At 41.9% G+C, this 25,164-nt stretch overlaps 1 protein-coding gene across 6 annotated transcripts in view; it reads left to right on the top strand.

The window, feature by feature from the left end:
* ryr2a (ryanodine receptor 2a (cardiac)) overlaps positions 1-25,164 on the top strand; it is a 149,690-nt gene that overhangs the window by 47,587 nt on the left and 76,939 nt on the right. For all 6 annotated transcript variants that reach the window (XM_047327633.1, XM_047327634.1, XM_035612945.2 and 3 more), the window contains 21 exons: positions 295-369; positions 1,967-2,045; positions 4,292-4,404; positions 5,419-5,518; positions 5,910-6,006; positions 8,687-8,761; positions 11,478-11,634; positions 12,738-12,902; positions 13,395-13,516; positions 17,017-17,200; positions 18,498-18,633; positions 18,756-18,851; positions 19,557-19,675; positions 20,214-20,347; positions 20,523-20,764; positions 21,014-21,206; positions 22,565-22,769; positions 23,036-23,140; positions 24,192-24,295; positions 24,510-24,593; positions 24,808-24,967. In XM_047327633.1, the coding sequence (XP_047183589.1) occupies positions 295-369; positions 1,967-2,045; positions 4,292-4,404; positions 5,419-5,518; positions 5,910-6,006; positions 8,687-8,761; positions 11,478-11,634; positions 12,738-12,902; positions 13,395-13,516; positions 17,017-17,200; positions 18,498-18,633; positions 18,756-18,851; positions 19,557-19,675; positions 20,214-20,347; positions 20,523-20,764; positions 21,014-21,206; positions 22,565-22,769; positions 23,036-23,140; positions 24,192-24,295; positions 24,510-24,593; positions 24,808-24,967 (2,745 nt within the window). The remainder of the gene's footprint in view (positions 1-294; positions 370-1,966; positions 2,046-4,291; positions 4,405-5,418; positions 5,519-5,909; positions 6,007-8,686; positions 8,762-11,477; positions 11,635-12,737; positions 12,903-13,394; positions 13,517-17,016; positions 17,201-18,497; positions 18,634-18,755; positions 18,852-19,556; positions 19,676-20,213; positions 20,348-20,522; positions 20,765-21,013; positions 21,207-22,564; positions 22,770-23,035; positions 23,141-24,191; positions 24,296-24,509; positions 24,594-24,807; positions 24,968-25,164) is intronic.

Raw genomic sequence — 25,164 nt, 5'->3', positions numbered from 1 at the left:
GGATGCATTGATAAGGTGGCTGGAACAACAACACTGCAGTTTGGCTTACTTACATTTTTCAAATTATAACATGTTAAGATCAGCACATTTTGTTGTTAATAATGGCACAGCTGGCGTCTCCCACTCTCTTCCTGTCGCTATCTGTTTTTGTTGGTATTTCGGTCTCTGGTGTTTATTGATGTATCTGTTTTGATGTCTCTCACTGTCTCTTTGTCTCAGTGACTTTCTGTCTATCGTAAAGCTGCTCTTTTTTTCCCCAGTCCTGTTTTCACCGTCTCTCTCTTTCTCTTTCAGACGGCCCAGGGTGGTGGTCATCGTACCTTACTGTATGGACATGCAGTCCTGCTGCGACACTCCTACAGTGGAATGGTTAGAGAAAACAAACTGAAAATGTCCTGTAAACCTTGATTAGAAGTTTAAGGATTCAAAAAAAAAACAAGATGTTATGTGTCATATAAATATAAATATTTACGATCTTGCACTATTTCCAGGTCAACAATGAAAATTGTGAATGTTTTGGGCATTGATCTGCCTAAGCTACAATCGAAGCATTTAGTCAGATGACACTCGCACAGTATCTCTTGCAGCCTGTGTTCACCTGTTATAAATGGCTTTGCATCAAGTCTCCAGCAGATCATTCGTTACTTAGGGCAGTAGCATTGTGATAGTGGGAAAAAGGTAAGAGAACTCAGTCAAAGTTCAAATTATTGTTCTAAACAGATAGATTGGTTTCCACTGTCAAATCATGGCCACACTAAAGATCTCTAAGAGAAGGAGAGGACTTTTGGACCTTACTGTGTATGCATATACACACTGAGCACTTTACTAGGAACACCTTTAAACTTGCTTGCAGTTATGCAAGCAGCCAATCACGTGGCAGCAGTGCATAAACTCTTGTAGATGCAGATCAGGAGCTTCAGTTGATGTTCTCATCAAAGATTAAAATGGTGAAGAATGTGATCTCAGTGACTTTGACTGTGTCATATAGCGGAGTTTTGAGACGGATCTCTGATTACCACACACAACACTCTCTAGAGTTTTTACTCTGTGGAGACAAAACAAAAAAGAGCTTGTGAGCAGCAGCGCTGTGTAAATGAGAAAGGTCAGATGAGATGGTCAAACTGGTGAGCGCTATGGTAATTCAGAAAACCACTCTTTGTAAAATTGGTGAGCAGAGAAGCATCTCAAAATGAACAAAACATCCGTGGATGGTCTCCGACAGCAGAAAACCACATCAGTTTCCACTCCTTTCAACAGTCCAGGCGGATGGTGGTGATGTGATGGTGTCGTCACACTTTGGGCCTTAATACAAATGAATCGTGTATTGAATACCGAGGCATGTCTGAGTATTGTTGCTGACCATGTTCTTCCCTTTATGGCCATCGTCTAATGGCTACTTCCAACAGTATAATGCTTCATATCACAAAGCAAAAGTCAAATCAAACTGGTGAACATGCACTGAGGAACATGACAGTGAGTTACCAGATGTGAATCCAGTAGCACATCTATGGGATGTGGTAGAACAGGAAAATTGACAGCAGAATCTGGAGAATTGATCCGATGCAATCATGTCAACATAAAACAGAATCTAAGAGGAAAGTATCCAGCATTTGGCGTTTTGGGAGCTGATTGAGAGCAAGGGTAGAAACAACTCAGTCTTAATATGGTGTCACTATTGAAGCGCTCATGGAGTGTAAGAAACAGCCCAAACAGTCAGGTTAAAAGATTGGGATGAATTAAATTGTTGTGCAATCTAAAACAGAAATAGGTAAAATGTGCCCTTCCATGGCTGTCTGTCTGTGGGAACACCAATATGTACAATGACAAACACCTCTCAAACAACTGAGGAGCTTGGTGTAAAGAGGGTGTAGAAGCAGAAGTATCCTTTGATGCACTGTAGTTAATAGATGACCTGTGTGGTGTGAAAGATTAACTGAGTTTGGTTTTATTGTGATTCCCTGTTTAGTACCTATGCTGCCTGTCAACCTCCCGCTCATCCACAGACAAACTGGCTTTTGATGTGGGACTGCAGGAAGATACCACAGGTAGGAGTCAAACTGATTTCTGTACCACTACAATGTTTGAATTGTGTTGATATAACCCCTTACACCTTAATGGCTGCCATAGTTAAGATACACTCACTAAAATGTCTTCTTAAACCTAAGCATTCTTTGAAAATATAGTAAAGGATATGCATTTCCTATAATGCATATCTCCGTCCCGGTGGGAACTCCTCAGTCTTAAAAATGTTGACATTGTGTAAAACATGCTACAGCTCATCTTTCTGTAAATGGAGAAGCAAACAGTCATCATACCTGGTCTTAAAGAGACATCTACATAGAGGTTGGATCTACTCCTAATGGGGAGATTTAGATTTCCTGTGAGCTACAGATTTCCGATAAATCCGTCAAGGCCAAAGTGACTCACCGAGGCCTCGCCGACGTGTCCAGATATCTATCAGCTAAATATCTGCACACGTCGGGGAACCCATCTCCTGTAGCACGAGCTGTGATGTGACAGGCAGTGAGTGTGTCAGCCTGGAAACCCGGGGAAGGAACTGTAGCACAACGACACCCATATTCACCCGTATTCTCTGCCTGTTTCTGAAAAAAATCATCGCGCAGGCTATATACAGGGTTTTTGTCATTTTGTGCGTTTGCACTGCAACAGATGATGAGTGTAACCCCGAGCTGGATTTAATGCGGAACCACATATTAACACGTTAAGTTATTTCTCTCCGACCGCACAACACGGAGCGTCCGCTCAAACTACTTCCTCTTTCTTCTTGATGTCCATCGTGAAAGTGACGAACAATTCCTATTTCGCGCGTGTATCGCTTATTTTCCTGTGTCACTTCTCACAGGGTTTCGTGACAAAACTTGCTCTGGAGACATTTCTCCTGTTGAAGGATCGTTAGTGGGTGACCCCCCTCGCAGATGAGTCACGTGCCCAAGGCATTAAACTTCTTCCTTGTCCGTATCCATCTGTAATGGCTGGTTTTGCGGCAGGCATGGGTCAACCGCCACAGGAAGTAAACAAAACGCAGTTGCTTTAATTGTGTTACATTTTTTTAGCTTGTTAATTTTGACAGCGCTATAAAAAAACTAAAAAAACACACAAGCACTGTCCACTGTTGGGGATGAGAAAGGCAGAGAGCAGATGGCGAATGGTGGGGCTGTGTGTTGATGTTAATGCATGAAATGGTCCAATGGGACAATCATAACATGATAAGCTGGTGTGGAGTTAAACAAAATAATATACCTCATTATCCTCCCAAAGTGTTTAGCTGTCGCCTACATTGGGCTGATAATTTGTGAAATTAACAACTGCTTTAACAGAAGTTATTGTGAAAAATAAGATAGAACCTGGTATCGAGCGGGTCATCCTCTAACCAGATGGTCACTGGGTTAATCCTCGGCTCCTCCAGTCTGGATGCAAAGGTTCATTCATCATTTTGCTAACAAGCTGCTAAATACAGACATTGTTAAAAAACTATTTTAAAAAAAATCATTATAATGACATAAACCAATCTACTCACGCGTCCACCATTAGCATTTCAATTTGTATTTACTCTTCAGAAATCACGTGTTTTTCATTTGAGAGGATCCTTTTGCTGAGCAAAATGTGTCAGTGTCATAAGTCACTTGTTTGTCACAGCATTTACAAAATCCCGTTGGCTGTTTGTTGAGGGAACCAGGGTGACGCTCTCTTCAGGTCTGACCTACAGAAATACATCATCCCTGTAGCACTCCATTGCATTTTCACCCCGGCAGACCCAGGTAGATATGGAAACAGCAGTGCGCCTATGTTATGCTTTGACACAAAACCTCTCTGGAATCTGGGATATTACTTCAAGGGAAAATGCAACCTAACATAAGTAATTTGGACACCAATGAATTGATAATTTAAGCACAGACAGCTTTAACATTCTGAAAAAAATCCTCATTATGTCCAACCTTCGACAACAACATTATGATAACCCAGAATAGGGTCCAGGCCGGGGATTAACTAGCTCCATCCAGTTCTTCCTCTGTCAGGCTGGTGCTGTCTGTCTAACAGATACAGTCTGTCTCCTGGCCTGCTGCTGCTCCACAGTGGTTTTTAAAAGAAACACACACACACACACAAACACACACACACACACACACACACACACGCACACACACACACACACACACACTGAGGTGACAGGAGTTGCCGTTGCTATGAGAGTGTGTGAGTCATGGACAAATTTTTCTGAACTGTTGCTTTCCGTGTGTGTGTGTGTGTGTGTGTGTGTGTGTGTGAGTAGGCGAGGCTTGCTGGTGGACCATCCATCCAGCATCAAAGCAGCGCTCAGAGGGAGAGAAGGTCAGAGTGGGAGATGATCTCATCCTAGTCAGCGTCTCCTCTGAAAGATATCTGGTCAGTAGCAGCTGTGTGTGGGAACGTGTGAGGAGAGGGTGGTTCAGATCCCCCGATCGCCTTGTTTCTTTGTTTTTTCATTCTGTTTCCTTCTTTCCTCCCTCTTCACCCCTTACTACTTCCTTCACCCCTTCATGCCATTCTTCTCTCCTTCTTGCTGCTTCTTTGCGTTACTAGGCAATGTGATATTCACACACATACAGTACAGACCAATGGATGAATCACCGATCAAGTTTCCCCCACATTAGAGACTCCTCTGTAGACAAAGTTGGAAAGGGGCTCTCAGGATTCATTCATGATCCGGATTTCACATTGTTTCCAAAGAAATTTCTTCATGCAACATTATTAATATCATAGTAAATTATGTCCAATCGAAAAACACCTGTGGTTCTTCACTCCCAGCTCCTCCAGGGCCTATCTCCTAGTGTCGTCTGAGACTCATTGAGTGGATTGGAACAACGTGATCCCTTTCTATTTCATCATTAGCTGAATGAAAAGCACCCAACGGTTGCTATAATGCCAGAATCAGGAGAGAACATGCAACCATCTCAAGCTCTAAAACATTCTTAAAACAGCTTTTTAACCTTAACACAAATCATTACTACTGAAATGGTTTCACAATCTGTAGCCTCGTTTTCTGAAACCTGGAAAGACCTCGGGCAGTTTATTTATGCACATTATGTGTGCATATGCCTGATTTTGTGCTGGGCTCTGTTTTTCATCGACATTCATTTGTACTTTGCAAAAGTTTGGGTACCCCTGACAGCATACTTAGAAAATGTCATTGACATACCAAAAACCTTTTTTAAGGGCATGGACACTAGTTGGGGTTGGGATGTTATTAACATCTGTATGGCTCTCTCTCTGTCTCACTCACTCTCTCTTTTGATCTCACTGTACATATACAATACAGTTTGATGCTTTTAGTGGTCACTGAAGTCCTGCTTTCCTTTATTTCAGGAAAATTTCTCAGTGTGTGTGTGTCAGTAAATTCTCCTGCCTCTCTCTTTGCAGCATCTGTCCTACGGTAATGGGAGTCTCCATGTAGACGCAGCCTTCCAGCAGACTCTGTGGAGCGTGGCTCCCATCTGTTCTGGCAGTGAAGTAGCACAAGGTTTGCCTCTTAAGTCTTTACAAAGTTGCGAATTTGAATTGAAATTATCTGGTTAGTTCACCCCCCTGGTAATTCACCCATTCACACACACATTCATGCAGCGCTGCTATTTACCGCGCTTTTTCTGTCACATTCATAAACTGCTGGAAGAGCCGTCAGAGGCAATTTAGGGTTAAGTGTCTTGCCCAAGGACACACTGGGCAAGAAGCGGTGATCGAGCCGCCGACCGTCCCTGTCTCCTGAGCCACAGCTGCCCCTGTTGACCTAGTTGTAATTCTGTAGCTTATTCATCACCTTTGATAATTAACTCATATATAGTGACAATACAGTAGCATATATCAACATCACAATCATATTCCTGCCTTTCTCCCTTTCTGCTTTCTGTCTGCAGGTTTCCTGATAGGTGGCGACGTCCTGCGCATCCTGCACGGTCACATGGACGAGTGTCTAACCGTTCCATCTGGGGAACATGGAGACGAGCAGAGGAGGTAATGTGTGCTGAATTACGACTCGTTTATTTAATTAACATTATTTGATACCTCTGGTTTTATATGTAGTTTGCCAGCCTTGAGTCCGTTTACAAATGGGGCCAATTAAGAGTTTTTACCTTGTAAAATATGAACCTACCCCTGGTAAATTAGAAAGATTTTAAGTTTGACAAAGTCACCGCAGTTTAAAGAAGGAGTGAGAGCAACCACACACCTGTTTCCTCATAACAATCTGCAGAAGAAAACAAAATTAATTCAACAGTGTGCATGTACTAAATTATGTCTTACCTTTCCACCTTGTGTACATGGATTGATGAGCTCATTAATGAAAAAACTCTTAGTCTTTTATAGTCTCTACTGCTTTTTTATATTTCGCCCCCCAAAATAACTTTTACTGGGGTTAATGATGGACTTATGAAAAAAGAAAGGGTAATTCAGGGACAGGTCCTATTATGATGCAGAAATGTTTAGGGTTTTTTTGCCCTGTTTCAGCTGATCCAGGCTTTGTGGTATTTATGACTTAAGTTTTATACTTGTGAAAATTATAATTCATGTTAAGCATATTTAAAGGTGACATATTCTGCTCATATTCAGGTTAATACTTTTAATTTGGGTTACCATTTAAAAAGGTTTACATGCTGTTCAGAAAAGGCATCAGTGTCCTCATACTGCCTATTCCTGCAGCTCCTCTTTTCACCCTCTGTCTAAAGCACCTGGATTTATTTTAGCCCCTCCCCCTGCTCTGAGTGGCCAGCTAGCCCAGTTAGTTGTGGTTGTTCAATGGACTTCAAAATGTGTAGGAAATGCCATGCCCCTTCACCAGAAAAGTGGAGATCTAAGTTGCAGGTGGGGTTACCCCAAAAGAGTCCAACTGTGACATCACAGTGGGAGGGAAATCTGAACCAGTCATTCAGAGTCAGGCTGTAAGGTTTAGCCAGCTCACCAAAAAACGACAGGGTGGACTTTTTTCACAGTTTGTGGGCTGGTAGGCACTCCAGATACCCCTAGTGCACAAACACTGATAAAGGTGTTTTTGCATAATATGTCACCTTCAAGGTTGTGTAAGACCAAAGAAGAAAAAACAGATAAACTATGGTTGGCTGCTCTATCAGCCTCAGTTCAGTGGTAAATTGTGTAAAAAGACTTTTGAGATCCAGAAAGATGTCAGCTTTTCATTTTCATTATGAAACATTCTGACTGTATTTCTTTAAAGGTCATTATCAATTATAAATGAACCGTAGTAATGCATATCAAAGACTACTCCTGTATGATTATTCATGGGCCTGCCTTTTATAAAAGCTGACTGATATTCCCCAATAATCTTAAATCCTCAGGTTGATGAATTTACACTCTTTAACGCCCGTTTAGTTTGCATTAAGACACCGCAGAGACATGTGATTGTGTACTGTGCTCTTTGCTCCATTTAAATCTGAAAAGTCTGAATATTGAAGTGAAATGGGTGCACTCGGACAAAATTGACTTGAGACATGTTGTAGACTAAGCGTACACATGCATCGATAATTACACACTGAAAGTGCTGCTATTCTCTCCCTTTATCAGATGTCAACAGGAATTGTTGTTTAAACAAGAGATGGCTGAGAATATCTGAGCTGAGATTAGTCAGGATTGCTCTATGACAGCTTGAGTTATGGATATATTCCTGTTAAGCGCTGCCCATGGCAGCATAATTTGATTTGATGTTTTTAGACTGACCTTGCCGATTTATAGATTAAATATGTAGTTCAGTTCTGCAATATGACACTTTTCTTTAGAGAACATTGAGCTGGACTTTTTTGTCAAATTTTTACTCTTAGTTAAGGTTTAGTGACTTGCCTTTCCAAAATTAAATTTTTGATCCTTAATTATGGCACCACCATCTAGCCTATTAGGCTCATATTTACATATGCACACAATTTCCAGTTATTAGGTCAAGTTTCATGTTTCTAGCTCATTCCAGCTCAGAATAATAATAATATACTGGCACAAACTCAGTGGGGTTGTACCCACGTACCCAACATACCCAGAAGTTTGCAAGTCTTAGAAGTTGTATGAGTTTGATTCAATGTTACTCATCAGGTGTTAGCAGACTGTCTACATTGAATCAATGATATTCTGTCAAAGTGTACAATTTCAGTTTGTCAAGTGAGATGTAAAAATGCTGTGCTTTGATAACACTATATCCATTAAAGTTGGGTTGATGACCTGTGTTGACGGTTGCTGGGTGCCTGTTTGTTCAGGCTATAATGCAGCCATAAGAAATATTTTTCATTTCACTTGTTCAAATATATTTTCTTCAGGACAGGACAGTTCTAAATTTCAAAGTTTCAAAGTCACCTCTGCAGTCTGCTCCCCCCTCCTGTTTATAGTTTAGTATTCAGCTTCTTGTGTAAGGTAATTGCCATGGTCTACAGGGAGAGTGTATCACCTCCCATTACAGCCTGAGCCCTCTGCTGTGACTGAGATGGACACGACTCTTAATTATCACAGTTTTCAGATATTCTCAAAGGTGGAATAAGGTACCAGTACCTTAACCGTCTTCTTAAGGAATAGAATCAAATAGATCTTTATTGTCAATGTTTTTGGAAAAACAACGAAAGTCTGTACAGTATATATGTTACTAGACTGAAACACCACAGTGTATGGAAAAGATGTCATTTGATAGTTTCATTTTCATCCCCAGGACAGTGCACTATGAGGGAGGAGCCGTGTCCAGTCATGCCAGGTCCCTGTGGAGGCTGGAGACACTGCGGGTTGTGTAAGTACAACAATCACACTGTACACACATACAACAAACATTTAGATTCACCAATGTAATCTGTGCAGATGCTTCTTTGTTTCATTCTTAAAGTCAAAACACTCTGTGACTGAGTTAAGAAAAGTTCTCTTAAAATGAAATGAATATATTATCTAGGGCCCGAGCCATAGCTTGCAAGGCTGGCAAGAGCCCTATTGTTATTGTAGTTATTTTTGTGTCCCCAATGAATGAATCACTAATTAGAGGCACTAAACATACTTGAAAACTTGTAAAAAATTTGCAAACACATCAGAACTGGTGAAAAATTTGATATTTAGGGGTCTCGGGCATTAGTGGCGCAAAATACTTCAATAGCGCCACCTACAAAATTGCAAAAAATCGTCATAAATCAAAAAGTTTCATCAAAATGGACTTAATGTATATCATGTCAGAACCTACAAAAAAAATATTGCAGCCATGACCTGACCAACCGGAAATCAGCCATTTTGGATTCAATATGCAAATTTTCCGCATTTTTGGCCTTTTCCACACATCATACTTTCTTAAACTCATCCGAAAGCTTTCACACACTCGGACCCTTCGCCAATCCTTCGCCAATCCTTCGCCGTCGAACAGGAAGTGGCTCGTAATCGCACATATATGGTCCGATCTGTCCCAAAACTCTCAAGCATGATAATATCCCGCCCTCAACAGATCTACATGTTAATATTAACCACACGTCATAGCGCCACCTGCTGGCAGGGAGCAGCATGTTCTACACTTTTAAGTTCTGTGCCTGGCAGGTTCACAAGATACACCTAAAATTTGGTCAACTAGCTTAGGACACATTGAAGATGTCATGTTTAGAAACTTATGGCCATGTATTAAAAGCTGTTCCCATGACGACGCTATAAGCGCTACTAAGATACCAATATATGTTTGAGGAACTTGGGATGCTTAGAATTTCATAAAAAAATAACAGACATGTTGAGAGTTTTAGACGGTTGCCATAGCAACGCATGACTTCCATTTACATAAAAATAGGTGTTTGAGGGACTTGGGATGCTTTGAATCTCACAAAACTTGGCTGCCATATCAACAGTACAAATCCTACGACGTGCAATAGGTCATAAGTCTAATTCTGTCAAAGTGGCTCCATAGCTTCCCCAATAACAATAACAACAAGTCAATTCCCCCACCTTTAACTGAGATGTGAAAAAAATTTGGTTGGTACGTGTATCCTGTCAGGACCTACAAAAAAGCCCGGGGGACCATGACCTCACACCAACAGGAAGTCAGCCTGGGCGTGGCCTCACTGCAAAGTTGGATGTCCTTCTCTAACGAGGAAGTCGGTCATTTTGAATTTAGTGTGCAAATTTGGTGCTTTTTGGGGCATTTTCTGACATCATACTATAATGAATTCCTCCTAGAGGATTAATCACAGCCACTCCATATTTGGTCAGTGCCATTTACAGACCTTTGGGATGAAAACATATCAAAATAATTTCATTCACTGGTCGGCATGGGATATCCTCGCCACTAAGTTGGTTGGTCCTCCATGATAGGGGAAGTTCATCTTCCATGCTGGTTCCTCTTCCTAATCCTCCTCATATTTAATCATAAACGAATGATCCTCCAACTGATGCGCCGCTATGACCGTGACACACCCCGCCATTGCACATAGGTACTCTGCATAGGGCCTGTCCAACACTGCTTGCAGCTTTAATTAATATTGATATTCCCCCCACACACACGCACACAGAAAAATTCCTTTTATGGAATCAGATATGTCACTGAGTTTTCTCATCTTCTGTCAAGAGGTTTGCAGCCACTACAGGGGATTCCTCACACTAAACAGAGTCTAGCATGGCTTAATGGCCCGTACTGTGCTGTGTATTACAACTTCTACCCACGGTGTGCGTTAACAGCCTTTCAGGGATTTCAGTAGTTGCTAAGTAACGGCAGTATCTGGACCTGGCAATAAGTTTTAGTAAAGGTTTCCTGGTTAATAACAAGGCCACAGCCATGTTAATGGCTGAATGGTTGCCATATTTTATCCTGCACATTTGCAGTGATAATGCCCTTTTGTAATTACACTCCATATTTTAGTGGTGAAAGCATTTGAGAATGTATCCACCCTAAGGGCAGAATTATTCCTACTTTTCCATTTTTAGACACATTTAAAACATCCAAAAACTCACAAGAACCAAAAAATACAGTTACTGTCAATGAACAGAGAGCAGGTGTTTGTAGACGTCGGCGCTGGGTGGTGAGCAGATTGAGAACAGGAAGGGCGAAGAAGGTTCGGTGACTTGCACCGGAGAGAAATGGCAGGTCGGAAGTTTAATATAAATTATGATACCAAGTGACTTGGGCGTTGCGACTGTGAGCATCTTCCTTGTGTCTTGCTGGAGATTGTCTGGTCCGGTTTGTACAGTCATGCCTGTGCAAAAGCTAAAACCAAATGCTCACCAAATGTATCTGGCAACACATGATGTACTGAGCAAGTTTCACAGAAGTGCTTGAAGTGCTGTGGAATGGATTCAATGTTGTTATAGAATAAAGAAACAGGATATAATATGCTAATGTTTTGAGGTTTCAGCTGTAAGTGCATTTTCAAACTTCTGACAGAACTGTGCAAAGTTTGTTCACCAACTGGTCTCCACCGTGGTCTGTCCGCCGTTTAAAAAAACAAATTGCTTTTAGTATTCCTGCATCTGACTGTGTCTGTGTCCAGGTGGAGTGGGAGTCATATCCGCTGGGGTCAGCCATTCAGACTGAGGCACGTGACAACAGGAAAGTACCTGAGTCTGATAGAAGACAAATCTCTGCTGCTGATGGACAAAGAGAAAGCAGATGTCAAGTCCACAGCCTTCTGCTTCAGGTCGTCAAAGGTACAACATCCACCTACAACAAATTCCGTGAAGGCCTCAGTGTACTGTATAACAGCTTCATAATGCAAAATGAATCTTTGTCTTGTAGACAGTATTGTGTCATCCTGGTTCAATACTTCACAAGGTACGAGGTCAAGTAGATCATTTTGCATGACAGGCTCTAAGGTGTTACAGTGTTGTGTTGGAAAACCTCAACTTGTGAGCCTCACCCCAGGAGACAGGATAGAACAGTTGAAGAGTCGGCTGCTACCTTTAGCAGACTGCAGGAGGGTAGCCCTGGCTCCCCCACCACATTCGCTGACATTGCTGAAAGTAATGCTAAATGGACTGCAATTAGATATGACTTTTCTAGTCCTTTAAAAGTAAAATCCACTTATTTGCACACAGTTTTCATACAGCGCTTTTTCTATCATCCATCCGTCACATTCTGATGGATCAGCCGTAAGGACACTGGCGAGCCTTTGCTGGGCCAGGAACATGGGAGGTTCCATGCTGCAAAGGAGATAACCCCTTGGTTGCATTAGAAAATGGTGTTGTGAGCATTCTCTACCCAGAGATATGGGTTTGACTAACAACTTGGCAGCTTTAAAAAAAAAAATGCAAATCTCCTTCCAGAAATGGAAAGACTCAAGGAAAACAGCACGACAGTAATGAATCCTGCCAGAAATAACCCCGTTAGACCGGTCTATGTGTTGGTTGAAAATTCTAGAATGATTCGGTGTTGTGCGCGAAGTTGATGATGCGAAAGGTAAGTGCCTCATGGTGATTCCCTGGCATGCCCAGATGGAGCATGGCCCTTCCAAAGTCCAACAACTTCCTGTCTGTCCACAAAACATACATCTGTGCTCACTGTCACTGCATCTCCTCCTCCAAAAGTCACAGGACCCGACCACACGGGTCTGGGTCAGAATACAATTCTACAGTCGGTTATCAATGTGCGCGGTCAGAGCGAAAAGAGAGCTAAGAGCTGCAGGAAGCTCAGGAGCCGCAAGTTAATCTTTTCAGTTCATCAGTTATAAATAGATTAAAACTGAGAAGAAGCTTTCCATATAAGTTAAAAAAAAATGTATACATAATGTAATTTCTTTCTCCTTTTAATTCAGGAAAAGCTGGACCCCGGTGTGAAGAAGGAGGTAGACGGGATGGGTGTACCTGACATCAAATATGGCGACTCTGTGTGTTACATCCAACACGTTGACACCTGCCTGTGGCTCACTTATCAGACTGTTGATGCCAAGTGTGCACGCATGGGTGGAGTGCAGAGGAAGGTATCTTACTGCACTAAACCAGTATGCACCTTTTAAAAAGTGATGATCGGCCCTTCTCTGTTGTTTTGTTTGTGTTGGGGTTACTGTGTACCAAGAAGAAGAGCAGCAGCAGATTAAGACATCAGCACTAGAGCTTTTGACCTTTTTGTAACATGAGGTTGCAGGTTCTGCAAAATCTGCTGAAAAGATGACAATAGACCTGATGTTGCAAAATATAACCAGTCTCATGATAATAAAATCAAAGGTAGAGACTCAATGAAAAAACTCATTGCGAAATTTTTATTTTTATATTTTGATTGGAAACAATGGTAACATCTTTCTATTTGACATTAACTTATTAATGATATTTTCTTTGTCATTCTCCCACTTTTTGATTGGATTTAGATACAATTTTTACGTAACAGCCTTTCATATTGTGTAGCAAAATGATTGAAACAGTCTTGCGTTTAGAGCAGATGTCTGTGTTTTTTAAAACCTTACTATATATTTCAGGCCATCATGCACCATGAGGGTCACATGGACGATGGGCTGACGCTGTCTCGGTCGCAACACGAGGAGAGTCGCACTGCCAGAGTCATCCGAAGCACTGTCTTTCTGTTCAATCTCTTCATCAGGTCTTTTACACACACACCCACACACGCGAATACGCACACGCACGCACACGCACGCGCACACACACACACACACCCTGTGAATGACAGCCACGACACAACAGATTTCTTGCTGCAAACAATGATGCACTTCCATATTGTGCAACAGGCTTTGAAACCAAGAGGTTTTATGAGTCTCAAATAAACAGGAGAAATACATAAGCTGCGAGGAAAATCCACACACTGTCGCAGCTGGTAACAAAAAAAGGGTGTTGGATCAGGAGCAACTGGACTTGGCTGTAGATTCTTTAATGCCTCGGACACACTACATGATTTTAAAAGTCGTAAGATCGCTGTACTGTTCATACTACACTACATGTGCTGTCTTGTGATCGCAGGCTTTCAGTCGTGCTGTTCACACTATGTGACTCATCTGTGACGGGAGTCACACACTACACGAATCCTTCACCAGAAGCAATGTCTCCAAAGCACGCTTTTTCATGAAAACACACTTTCCCGATGGACTTAAAAAGGAAACTGTTTTCAATATAATTCAGAATACTCTTATGTTGAAATGTCAGAAACGGGAAGTAGTTTGAGCTGATGTTCTCTGTGTAGTGTGGATGGAGAGAACTAACACATAGCGTCGAGTCCCGATTTGCGAGCCCCGATTTAATGCTGATTTTCCTCAGATTTGCTGCGAGCTCCAGGATTTGTCTATGAGCAGAAAAATCGGGCCTTAAATCTAAAGTGTGAACTCGGCAAAAGATGTTTCCTTCCACTTAATGCCATGCATTTTTTGCATCACTGGCCATAGGGATGGGCGTTTTGCCTTTTTTTTTTATAGATTGTGTGATGAAGGAGCATACAGTATCGAAAAGCATTTTGTCATCACATATATCTATACTGCTTTGGTTGGCCCCACAAAATGATATGGTGCACAAGGAGGTGGTGCTCATGGGTCTTATGTGGTGAAGGAATCATAATGCATGAAACGGTTGCAGTCAAAATATTAACCATTTCTACCGTGCAAACCACATGTTAACAACTTAAACATATTTTGACCAAAAACACTTGGAAAAGTATACAAAGAGGTGTTTCTCAAAAGCTGTATTGTGCTGTGCAAATATTATAAAGATGGGAAATACGAGTAAACATGTTTTGTAAACCAACTACAGGCTTTGGAAATGTAAACGAATCCCCTTCCCCTTACACTGCAAAGTAAAGACTTATTTTATAACTGAACCTTCATTCATGCAACTTGCATTAATACTAACTCTGCTTCAAGCCAAGGTACATACAAGTAGATACCACATAACATATAATGCATTAATGGTATGATGTTTGTTGAAGAGCCTCCTAAGTTTTTCAGATACTCCAGACACATTTTGGTTCACCATGCTGTTACGCCTGTTCTTCTATTCTTCACTATCCCCAGAGTAAATGTTTTTCATGGCTCTTGTGGCAGTTTTCACAACCACCATGGTGAAACAGAAACCCGCCAGACAATACAATACATACATATATAGAATATTGTGTGGGCATTGATAAACGTACTCACCAGTTGCTGCCCTGTCACTGGGACGTACTTGCTCCTCACATTGTTGGCATTTGGCTTTGGAACAAACCTTTTGATCATTCACGCTGCTTTGCAGTCATCCACTATGGGAAAGCATCGTTAGGCTAAACAATAGGGCCCATAGACATAGATGTAAATATCCCATTTAAAGCCATGAACAGAATTTCTGGGGAAGCTGATGACATTGTAACTGTGGGTCTTATAGTTACAAAAAAGTGCACAACCTCACAAAACAGCACCAATGCGCTCCTCACGACACAGAAGGTGACATCAATTTGAGGTCATGGCTGCCGTGTGGACGGACCGATGCGTCAAGCATAAATCCAGTGTTATTCTTAGCAGGGGCACATGGCAGGAATGCCCCCTGTGCTCACTTTTGTTTTTGCTATGGAGCTCCATATGAATGCATTCTAACTCAAGTCATGACGGCTGGGTTCACACACAAGTGGCTGTTTTGTGTAATTGATGCATTGGTACTGATCCATCAACTGGAACAATTTATCCCTGCCTTGGTCCAGGGTATAAATTTGTTCTCTGAGGTCTATGGCAGGCTGCACGGTGGCGTAGTAGTAGTTCGCCTCACAGCAAGAAGGTTCTGGGTTCGAATCCCGGTTCAAACCAACCAGGGCCTTTCTGTGTGTGGAGTTTGCATGTTCTCCCCGTGTATGCGTGGGTTCCCTCCGGGTTCTCCGGCTTCCTCCCACAGTCCAAAGACATGCAGAATGGGGTTAGGTTAATAGTAGGCTTTATCAAGGGTGCTGAAATCTTTACTCCAATCCTGAGAGTTCACATGGCTAAAATTAGGCATTAAATATGTAACTGTTTTATTTCCACCTCATCTATCTGACCCAGTCAGGGTGAACTTTGAACCTAACTTTGAGAAAATCAACAAAGACGCGTCAACAGAGTCTTCACTGTCTCTTAACACCTGCTTTATAGTCAGTGCATTTGGTCTACCACACAGAGCCATATGTGCACAAGATGTTCTTGTCACCTAAATTCAGCATCTTATTACAAGCACTATAAATATACTTCTAACATTTTTCAATATATAAAGGAAGATCTCCCTTCTTCTCCATGAAGAAGTTTCAATCCTTTCAAAGGGTTGATGATTTTATGTTGAAGCACTTTGATATGGTGCTGGGTCAATGTTCCTTTTCAGCAGGCATTTGAGAAGAAATCAATGCACACAGCAAAATGTGCAGAGTTTATATGGCTCTGTGTGAGTTAACACACAGAACACATGAGAAACTTTAGACTTGTTCTTTTCCCTGTACATGGAATGCATCCTGCGGTATACATATCACTGAGAACAGATGAGCGAGCGATGTACTGTATGTGAAACACATACGTATGCATAGATAGTCAAGGCAGAATCTCAATAGCAATAACTTTTTTTCCTGAATGTGTATGCATATATTGCTGTAGAAAATTATATGAAAGCTCCTAACCATTAATTATGGGCTGAGCATATGTTTCTATAAAGTAAGATGTTGCAGACTCTCTAGCCACATTAGCTGCACCACATAGATGGATGTGTGTGTGTTTTGCAATGAAGGAAGAGATACTCCTCCACACTCACTGGAGGACTTGGCCCTCTGAGGAGGAACTGTACAGCAAACATTAGAAACACACAAACCAAAGAGCTGCTGTGGCCATTATTACTCACTGAAAAACACACTATACAATCCACTGTAGATAATGTGAATGTTTGAGTTCATGGAGCTGTATCTCAAACATTAAGCACGTCAAATGAGTCTGGAATGGGGAGTTAACTAATATAATGTTTGCATATAAATCAGCAAAAGAGCAAATCCCAGTGCACCTACGTTCTTATATATCAGTCAACACAGCCTGTACGTAAAAAAACATTAGTACAGCAACACTGACAATTCATTCATTACAGACAGTGACTGAAATGCTGCCTTCTATACCCTTGATCCAGGGGTCTGGACACACTAAGGAGAAAGGGGAAGAGCCCAACTTTAGATCTACCAATAGATTCGGTCAGCCTGAGTCTGCAGGATCTGATTGGCTACTTCCACCCACCTGGAGATCACCTGGAGCACGAAGACAAGCAGAACCGACTGAGAGCGCTGAAGAACCGACAGAACCTCTTTCAGGAGGAGGTGGGGAATGTCTGACCGTGTGTGTGTGTGCGTGTGTGTGCGTGTGTTTGCACGTGTGTGTTTGCATGTCTGTGTGTTTCCTGTTCCAAATCCCTTTTCTGATGTTAGGTCACAATAAAACTCAAGCAGGATTAGATTGTAAGTAGAGGTAATACTACATTCTGGCAGAGTGGTGTTCATTCCGGTATTTACAGCAGGCAGGTGAGGGAGTTGATTCTCTGATGTGGAAACTGGTGGGAGGAGACCAATCGTTGTGCCCAGCCAACAACACACTATCGAATAGAAAGACAAGGCGGGTCAACGCAAAATACAGAGACAGGCCCAAAACAGGAAGCAGTCCAAAAACCCATTAAACAGTCCATAATCCTAGAAAGAATTGGCATGGAGTAGAGCCCATATCCAACAGTCCCCTAAATTGCACACACTCATTGATATTATTCCCCTAAATATGCCTGATTTGTTTTTCTTCAAGATGCATGACTTATTCCCTGGGAAATCGTTGAAAACAATGTTAAAGAGAGAGATAAAACAAAATTCCTGGGTCTGCCCCTTTGTCAGGATTTCTTGGCCCGTGTCTCATCCATCATGGAAATCCATTCAGTAATTTTTGTGTAATTCTGCTGACAAAGGCACAAAAAAAATGGACAGGGTAGAAAACATCGCCTCCTAGGAGGAGGTAACAGTCTGTTAGGGAACAAAAAGGACGGGCAGACAGGGACAGGAAACTCATCAGGTGAAAGTTGTCTAATGGTAAATTGACCAGGAACCAGGAAATGCAAAGACAGGAAGATTAAGTGAGGTATGAAATAAAACAAGAGGTGGATGTTACCAAAAAAAACACAAAAAAAACTCAATGGGACGTTTCACAAGGAGTAGAAGGTGCCTCCTTCAGTTGCTGGCACCAAGAACAGAATTTCTCATTCTAATCTGCCTGGACGGAAACTCTATGTGATCAACCATAATCATGTTCCATCTCAGGCACTTTGTGCTGCAAGGCTGTACGTTCAGATCACTGAATGCTCTGTGTACATGCTACTTCCCAGACTTATATTTTTGCCTGTGGCACATTGAATATATACCGCTCAGAAACCATTCTGATGCATACTCCAATACTCAGTACTGCAACCGTGTGAGGCTGGACCACAGCCTGTCTGTGAGGTTTTCTTATTGCAGAGCTATGCTGGGCCTTCACAGTGACCATCTCTCTCTCCTGTCCACTTCATTTGATTAAAAATTAGGAGCTTGTCCTGACCCCAGCTGAATGAATCAGTGAACCCACCAATCTATGTGTCTGTAGGGGATGATCAGCCTGGTACTGGAGTGTATTGACCGGCTTCACGTCTACAGCAGCGCAGCTCATTTTGCTGAGGCAGTAGGAAGGGAGGCAGGGGAGGCCTGGAGCTCCATCCTCAACTCCCTCTACCAACTCCTGGGTATGCAACACAAGCTTTACGTCTTCTGTCATGGGCCGCACATTTTAATCTTCACAAAAAAAGAGATGATCATTCACGCCATAGAAAGATAGTCAGGTTTGATTCCTCTTTCTTCTGCCCAGCTGCACTGATCCGAGGGAACAGGAAGAACTGTGCCCAGTTTTCTGGTTCTCTGGACTGGCTGATCAGCAGACTTGAGCGACTGGAGGCCTCCTCTGGTAGGTCAGCTTGACTCCAAGAGACACTCACACTGATCTGATTGACGACTCATCACAATCAGTGTCGAAATCAAATTGTCAGGCACGGGACATGTAAACAACATATCCAGCTTGAATATTTTACAATCAATATTTTTTCATCGAGAAGTATCATAGAGGTAGGAAGGCATGGCCACAGGAAAACACAAACCACATCAAGACAGAATGGGAAACACATTTTTAAACCTTTTTAAACAGACTAGGTCAATTTGTCATGATGTACATCATGGGAGTGTAAGTTAAATCAAATTATGTACAGCTGCATGTTAATGGGAATATTAGTGGAAAATGTATTTTTCATTTGCCATGTTAATATCCTTGTAGGAATACTGGGCCTCATGCATGAACTATCAGTACAAACAGACTTTCTCTTAAAAAAATTATTTAAAAAAAAGAAATTTAGAATAAGATTCCGAACATTTTCTTGCATGAGGCTTATTGACAAGACTTTTTTGTGTGCATATGACCGTATTGAGTGACTCATCTGATCTACCTGCTCCTGACTCTCCTTTCCAGGCAAAAGACGTAGGAGTCGGGACAGCCCTTATATTCAGGTTTCCTTCTAAATCAGGCAGTCAGGAGCTACTTTTAGCCTTGGGATGTTTTGAATGATGATTTTCATATTAATTCATTCTCACTACACTGTATGCGTTTGGTTTCTCTAAGGTATACTTGAGGTGCTTCACTGTGTGCTGGTGGAAAGTCCTGAGGCCCTGAACATAATCAAAGAGGGACACATCAAATCGATCATATCTCTGCTGGACAAGCATGGACGCAACCACAAGGTTAGGGCACTTTCTTTCAGTATGTAGTGCAATATATATATATTCAAGAAAAATTGCAAAACTTGAGGTCAGTGTCAAAGCATTTGGCGAATTATCCATGAGGTTTCAGTGCTGGAGGAACAAACCTGATAGAAGCAATTATTTAAAGGTATAATATGCTGGATAATGTACACTCGTGACCCACTACAAATGGGTGGTGGTTTATTGACTTTGTAATATTTTGCTTCGTTGAGGATGTTTCTGCGTGTCATCCTTTGGGCAGTGGCTGTGTAGCCCCCAGCCAATCAGAAGGCAAAGGTGTAATATTAAAAAAAAAGTCCAGGTTAGATCACTGTCTCCATCTTTTTCTTCCGCTCCCTCTTTGACAATCAAGAAAAAATTCTCAAGAAAACACTGAGCTGCAGCCAGTCTAGTTAGTCTGTCACTCAGTGTTGTTCAGCCAGTGCCTCTAAGTGCCTGCGCTGCACGTGTTTGCACTGTGACAATGATATATGTACTAACAATGTCATGTCCTCTGGTTTTTCTGCGCGATGTTTAGGTTCTCGACGTGTTGTGTTCGCTGTGTGTGTGTCACGGTGTAGCGGTTCGCTCCAACCAGCACCTTATCTGTGACAACCTGCTGCCAGGAAGAGATCTGCTACTGCAGACCCGCCTGATCAACCACGTGAGCAGGTAAACCACAAGATGTTTTCAAATTGTTTTACTCGATCACAGTCCGGAGGGTTTGTGGAGCTTTTTTTTCCCCTTTAAACACATTTGCATATATTAAAAACTAAACTTCGAAATAATACGAAGGTTTCAAATAGAACTTGACTTCAGTCATGTAATCTTTTCCTCCACCCAACAGCATGCGTCCAAACATCTTCCTGGGCGTCAGCGATGGCTCTGCTCAGTACAGGAAGTGGTACTACGAGCTGATCGTGGATCAGGCGTCGCCGTTTGTCACAGCACAGGCCACTCACCTCAGGGTGGGCTGGGCCAGCACCAGTGGCTATGCACCCTACCCTAGTGGGGGGGAGGGCTGGGGAGGCAACGGGGTGGGTGATGACCTCTACTCCTACGGCTTTGATGGACTTCACCTTTGGTCAGGTGAGCTGTGTGTATCAACAGAGGGATGATGGCAGTATAACTATACCTATGTATACTTGTTGATTACCTGTAAGTCTTTTTTTGGTGTATTAAGTTAAGTTTCGCTACTCTGCATATTTTCAGATAATAAGACACTGCTTACACAAACAACCTGGGCAAACTTCAGCTGAACTCACAGATATAAATAAATAAATACTGAGTCAGACTGTCCCTTTCTGTCCAAACTGTCCTTCAACTGAACCTGTGCAGGCTGCATTGCGCGGACAGTTAGCTCCCCCAATCAGCATGTGCTGAGGTCGGAGGATGTGGTGAGCTGCTGCCTGGACCTCAGTGTGCCCAGCATCTCCTTCAGGATCAACGGTCAGCCGGTTCAGGGCATGTTTGAGAACTTCAACTCTGACGGCCTCTTCTTCCCTGTGGCCAGCTTCTCTGCCGGCATCAAGTCAGTGCACACGTCACACCAATCGAAATCCAGCTATACTCTGCCTGCAATCATGTTTAAGGGAATTCAGTAAATTTCTGTAAATTTAGTGTGATCACCAAACACTTCATCAGCATTATGTCAGTGTTTTTCAGAACCACAGAATAATAACTACACTTCCCTTAGAAGCCTGTATTTATGTTATGTAAATGTGTGTGTATTATCCTTGTAAAAGTCACAACCAACTCAAATGCCTGGAGAGCTGTGAAAAATATAATTTCCCTTCCAGAATATAATTTACAACTGACAATCCCTTTTACTGTACTGTGTGTGTGTACTTCAATGTTATAAGGCACTAGAAGTTCATCTGAAAAGCAGATCATACGCCAAACTAAGATTACGGTCATGTTAACATGCACAACAAAAGCAGTATCTACCAAGTTTATGCTGAATCATGCCTGCCGAGGACCTTTATGGATGTATTAACGGGCCACAGGATTTCTCCTGGTGCTGCTGATGGTCAGTGTGTTTGTGTATGTGTGTGTGTGTGTGTGAGAGAGAGAGAGAGCAGGCCAAAGAGCACTGCACACAGCTCTACAATGAAGCATTGGCACAAACACTAAGTTAGAGATCCTATATGTTGTCCTTTTTTTTAAGTCTTCAATTAATTAATTGCATTTGGTATTTATGATTAGGGCCTGACTGATATATCGGTTGGCCGATAATATCGGCCGATATTAGCCTTTCCCAGACATGTCCGTATCTGCACTTATGTTTACAGATTTTAAATATTTTATTTTACAGAATAACAATGCATTTTTCAATTCATGTTTACATTTTATGTCAAAGTAAATTATGATAATTATTAATTTCTTAATCCAAGGTCTATATGTTTGGTGGTATTTGTATTTTCTTCGTATTTATAGTTATTTATGATAAAGTTTATGGTTAAACTAAAATATTAAGCATCAATTACATTTCTTTGTCATAAAGAATATATGTATATATATATATATATAGAGAGAGAGAGAGAGAGATGTTTATAAATATATTGTATTGGAAATCTTGTACTCTTGTACTTCCTAATATCTACATCGGCCCCCAAAAATCCATATTGGTCTGGCTCTCTTTATAAATATTATGATATGTCCAAAATAATTATGTGGGATAGATTACTTGAGTTCTTAACTCTCACCTGCCTTATAAGGCAGCATACAGTATATTTCACACCACTGGCAACTGCTAACTAACATACTAGCAGAGTAACTGACTGTGTTTGGTGGTTGTGTAGAATGTTTAAATCCCTTTTAGAATTAGATGTAGAAATCACACCCAATTTTCTTTTAAAATTCCTCCCCCTGTCACATGTCACACTGCAGGTTGCGTTTTCTCCTCGGTGGTCGTCATGGGGAGTTTAAGTTCCTCCCTCCTCCAGGCTATGTTCCTTGCTATGAAGCGGTGTTGCCCAGGGAAAAACTGAAGCTGGAGGCCAGTCAGGACCAGACTGCCGCCAGAGACCTCCTGGGACCCACCGTCACCTTGAGCCAGGCAGCGTTTACCCCCACACCTGTGGACACCAGCCAGGTACTGATAGGGTTGTAAGAGAGGAGTGGACCCAACACGTTCACTGTTGATTAATTCAGTTTTTAATGAAATAGACAATCATATGAATAAATACAAACAAATATATAACTATTCAGTTGTTTAATAATCCACTCATTTATATAACTCAACTCATTATTGTGATGTTATTTCTTTCTTCTATTCTGTTAAGACAAACAGGTAAAACAACAGAAGCGAGATGATCAAAATTGTGTAAATACATTTTTTGTTTTTGTGTGTGACTATAGATTGTGCTGCCTCCTCACCTGGAGAGGATCAGGGAGAAGCTCGCAGAAAACATCCATGAACTGTGGGTGATGAACAAGATAGAACTGGGCTGGACTTATGGTGCAGTGAGTATCAGGCTAACTTCTCAGTGCTTTTATGAAAACGCTGATTATTGAACCAGGGGTGTGTTCCAGAAAACAGACTTTGAACCTAACGCTGAACTTGACCAAACCTGAGATGGGAAACTCCGAGTTTTCGGTTCTGAGTATGTTTACTCTGAGTTACACGCGTGCCAGCCGACTATATAAAGCCATCATCAATGAAGCTCCGATGCTACAAGTCACCATGGCAACCGAGGCGCAAACAAGGTCCTCCTACGTCACGCCATTAGAGTTGGAGATACTACTTCATGCTTATGTAGAAAATAAGCACATTAAGATAAAGTTCAGCTTCCATTGTTCAAGTGTTAAATCAGTGTGCTTTTATATATTTATATATGTTTTTTAATTTAGGTGCAATCCCACGGCCACAAAAACAACATGGCTGCAGCTGAAAATGAAGCATAAGAATATATTGCAGAAACATAAGGCATATGGTTTTAATCATATTTCACATATTAAACAAAGAAAATATCAGTGGCTATTTCAACTTTCAACTATTTCATTTGCTCTGGCCGGAGAGCGTGGCCGCGATATGAAATGTTGGAAAAGTAAGGTCAAATAATATTGTTCAGATATGTGATAGACTTTGAGGAAAAACAGTAAAGTTCTACTAAGTAGTCGTCGGGGAATGAAGGCACATCTATACGGGGTCTCAAAATCCTCTCTGCCAGCGGGCAAGTTAGGTTCACAGAGTCAGTTACCATGGTAACTGACCTCGCTTTCTGGAATGGAAAATCCAGAGTATCCCTCTTCTCAGTTTAACAAAACCCCCTGAGCAGCATGCTACCCGGCTACGCATCTTCAATGGTGGACTGCATGTCTGCGATTTCAGCAATGCATAAGCTTAGCGTAATCGCTGAACCTTGGTTGTATGAGTGGAGAGTTGCATGCATGTGTGTGTGTGAATGCGTACATTTGACTTGAAAGCACTTGAAAGAGGTCAGCAAGATTAGAAAAGCCATATCTAAAGTGATAATTTCTTTATTACCGTAGTTTTTTTCTATGTGTGTCTCAGGTGCGAGATGATAACAAGCGGCAACACCCCTGTCTGGTGGAGTTCCCCAAGCTTCCTGAGCAGGAACGAAGCTACAACTTACAGATGTCTCTGGAGACTCTCAAGTAATGCACCGGTGCAATGATCAGCATGAGATACAACATTCAGATCAAGTATTTAGCAGTTACACCATGGAGTCAGATGGAGTGTTCATACTGTACATCAACAAAATCTAAGTTTCTATCTTCCTGTTGACAACTAACTCACTGTTCAAATTAATGAAGGAGTATTTGTGATGTTGGATGTACAGTAACGTGTGTGTGCGCGTGTGTGTCATAGAACTCTCCTGGCTCTGGGTTGCCATGTTGGCCTAGCAGATGAACATGCTGTAGAGAAAGTCAAGAGCGTGAAACTGTCATCAACGTAAGTCACCTCGACCAAGGGCGACATGTCGGATGATAATCTGAGGATGTAATGATACATTGATGACAATGCCACATTTTATGCGCCGATTAGTAGGACAGAACCAAAAATACGATCGCTATGACAAGAGCCGCAGCGTCGCAGACATCAGCCCCGGGGGTCTGTTGAGCAGCAGGCTAGCTAACGATTCAGTGCCTCGACTCTATCTGTGCAGCTATGAGTTGTCCAGTGGTTATAAACCTGCACCTCTGGACCTGAGTCACATCAAACTGACCTCCACCCAGGAGGCCATGGTGGACAAACTGGCTGAGAATGCACACAACGTCTGGGCAAGAGACCGCATCCACCAGGGCTGGACCTACGGCATTCAACAGGTGCATGACACACTTATCACACTGATATGCAGTATGTTTCACTGTTCACGAGACTGATTATTTTGATTTGAACTAGTTATTTGATGCTATAAACCAAGGTAAAGTTTCATGATTGACAGCTGAGACTGACTCGTGATTGGTCCTCGATACCATGACTCCAGGCTACACTCACCATCACATGATGACTTGATGTTCGG

This window comes from Scophthalmus maximus, chromosome 16, assembly GCF_022379125.1.
Source record: "Scophthalmus maximus strain ysfricsl-2021 chromosome 16, ASM2237912v1, whole genome shotgun sequence".
NCBI lineage: Eukaryota > Metazoa > Chordata > Actinopteri > Pleuronectiformes > Scophthalmidae > Scophthalmus > Scophthalmus maximus.
This window is presented reverse-complemented; position numbering and strand designations above follow the sequence as displayed.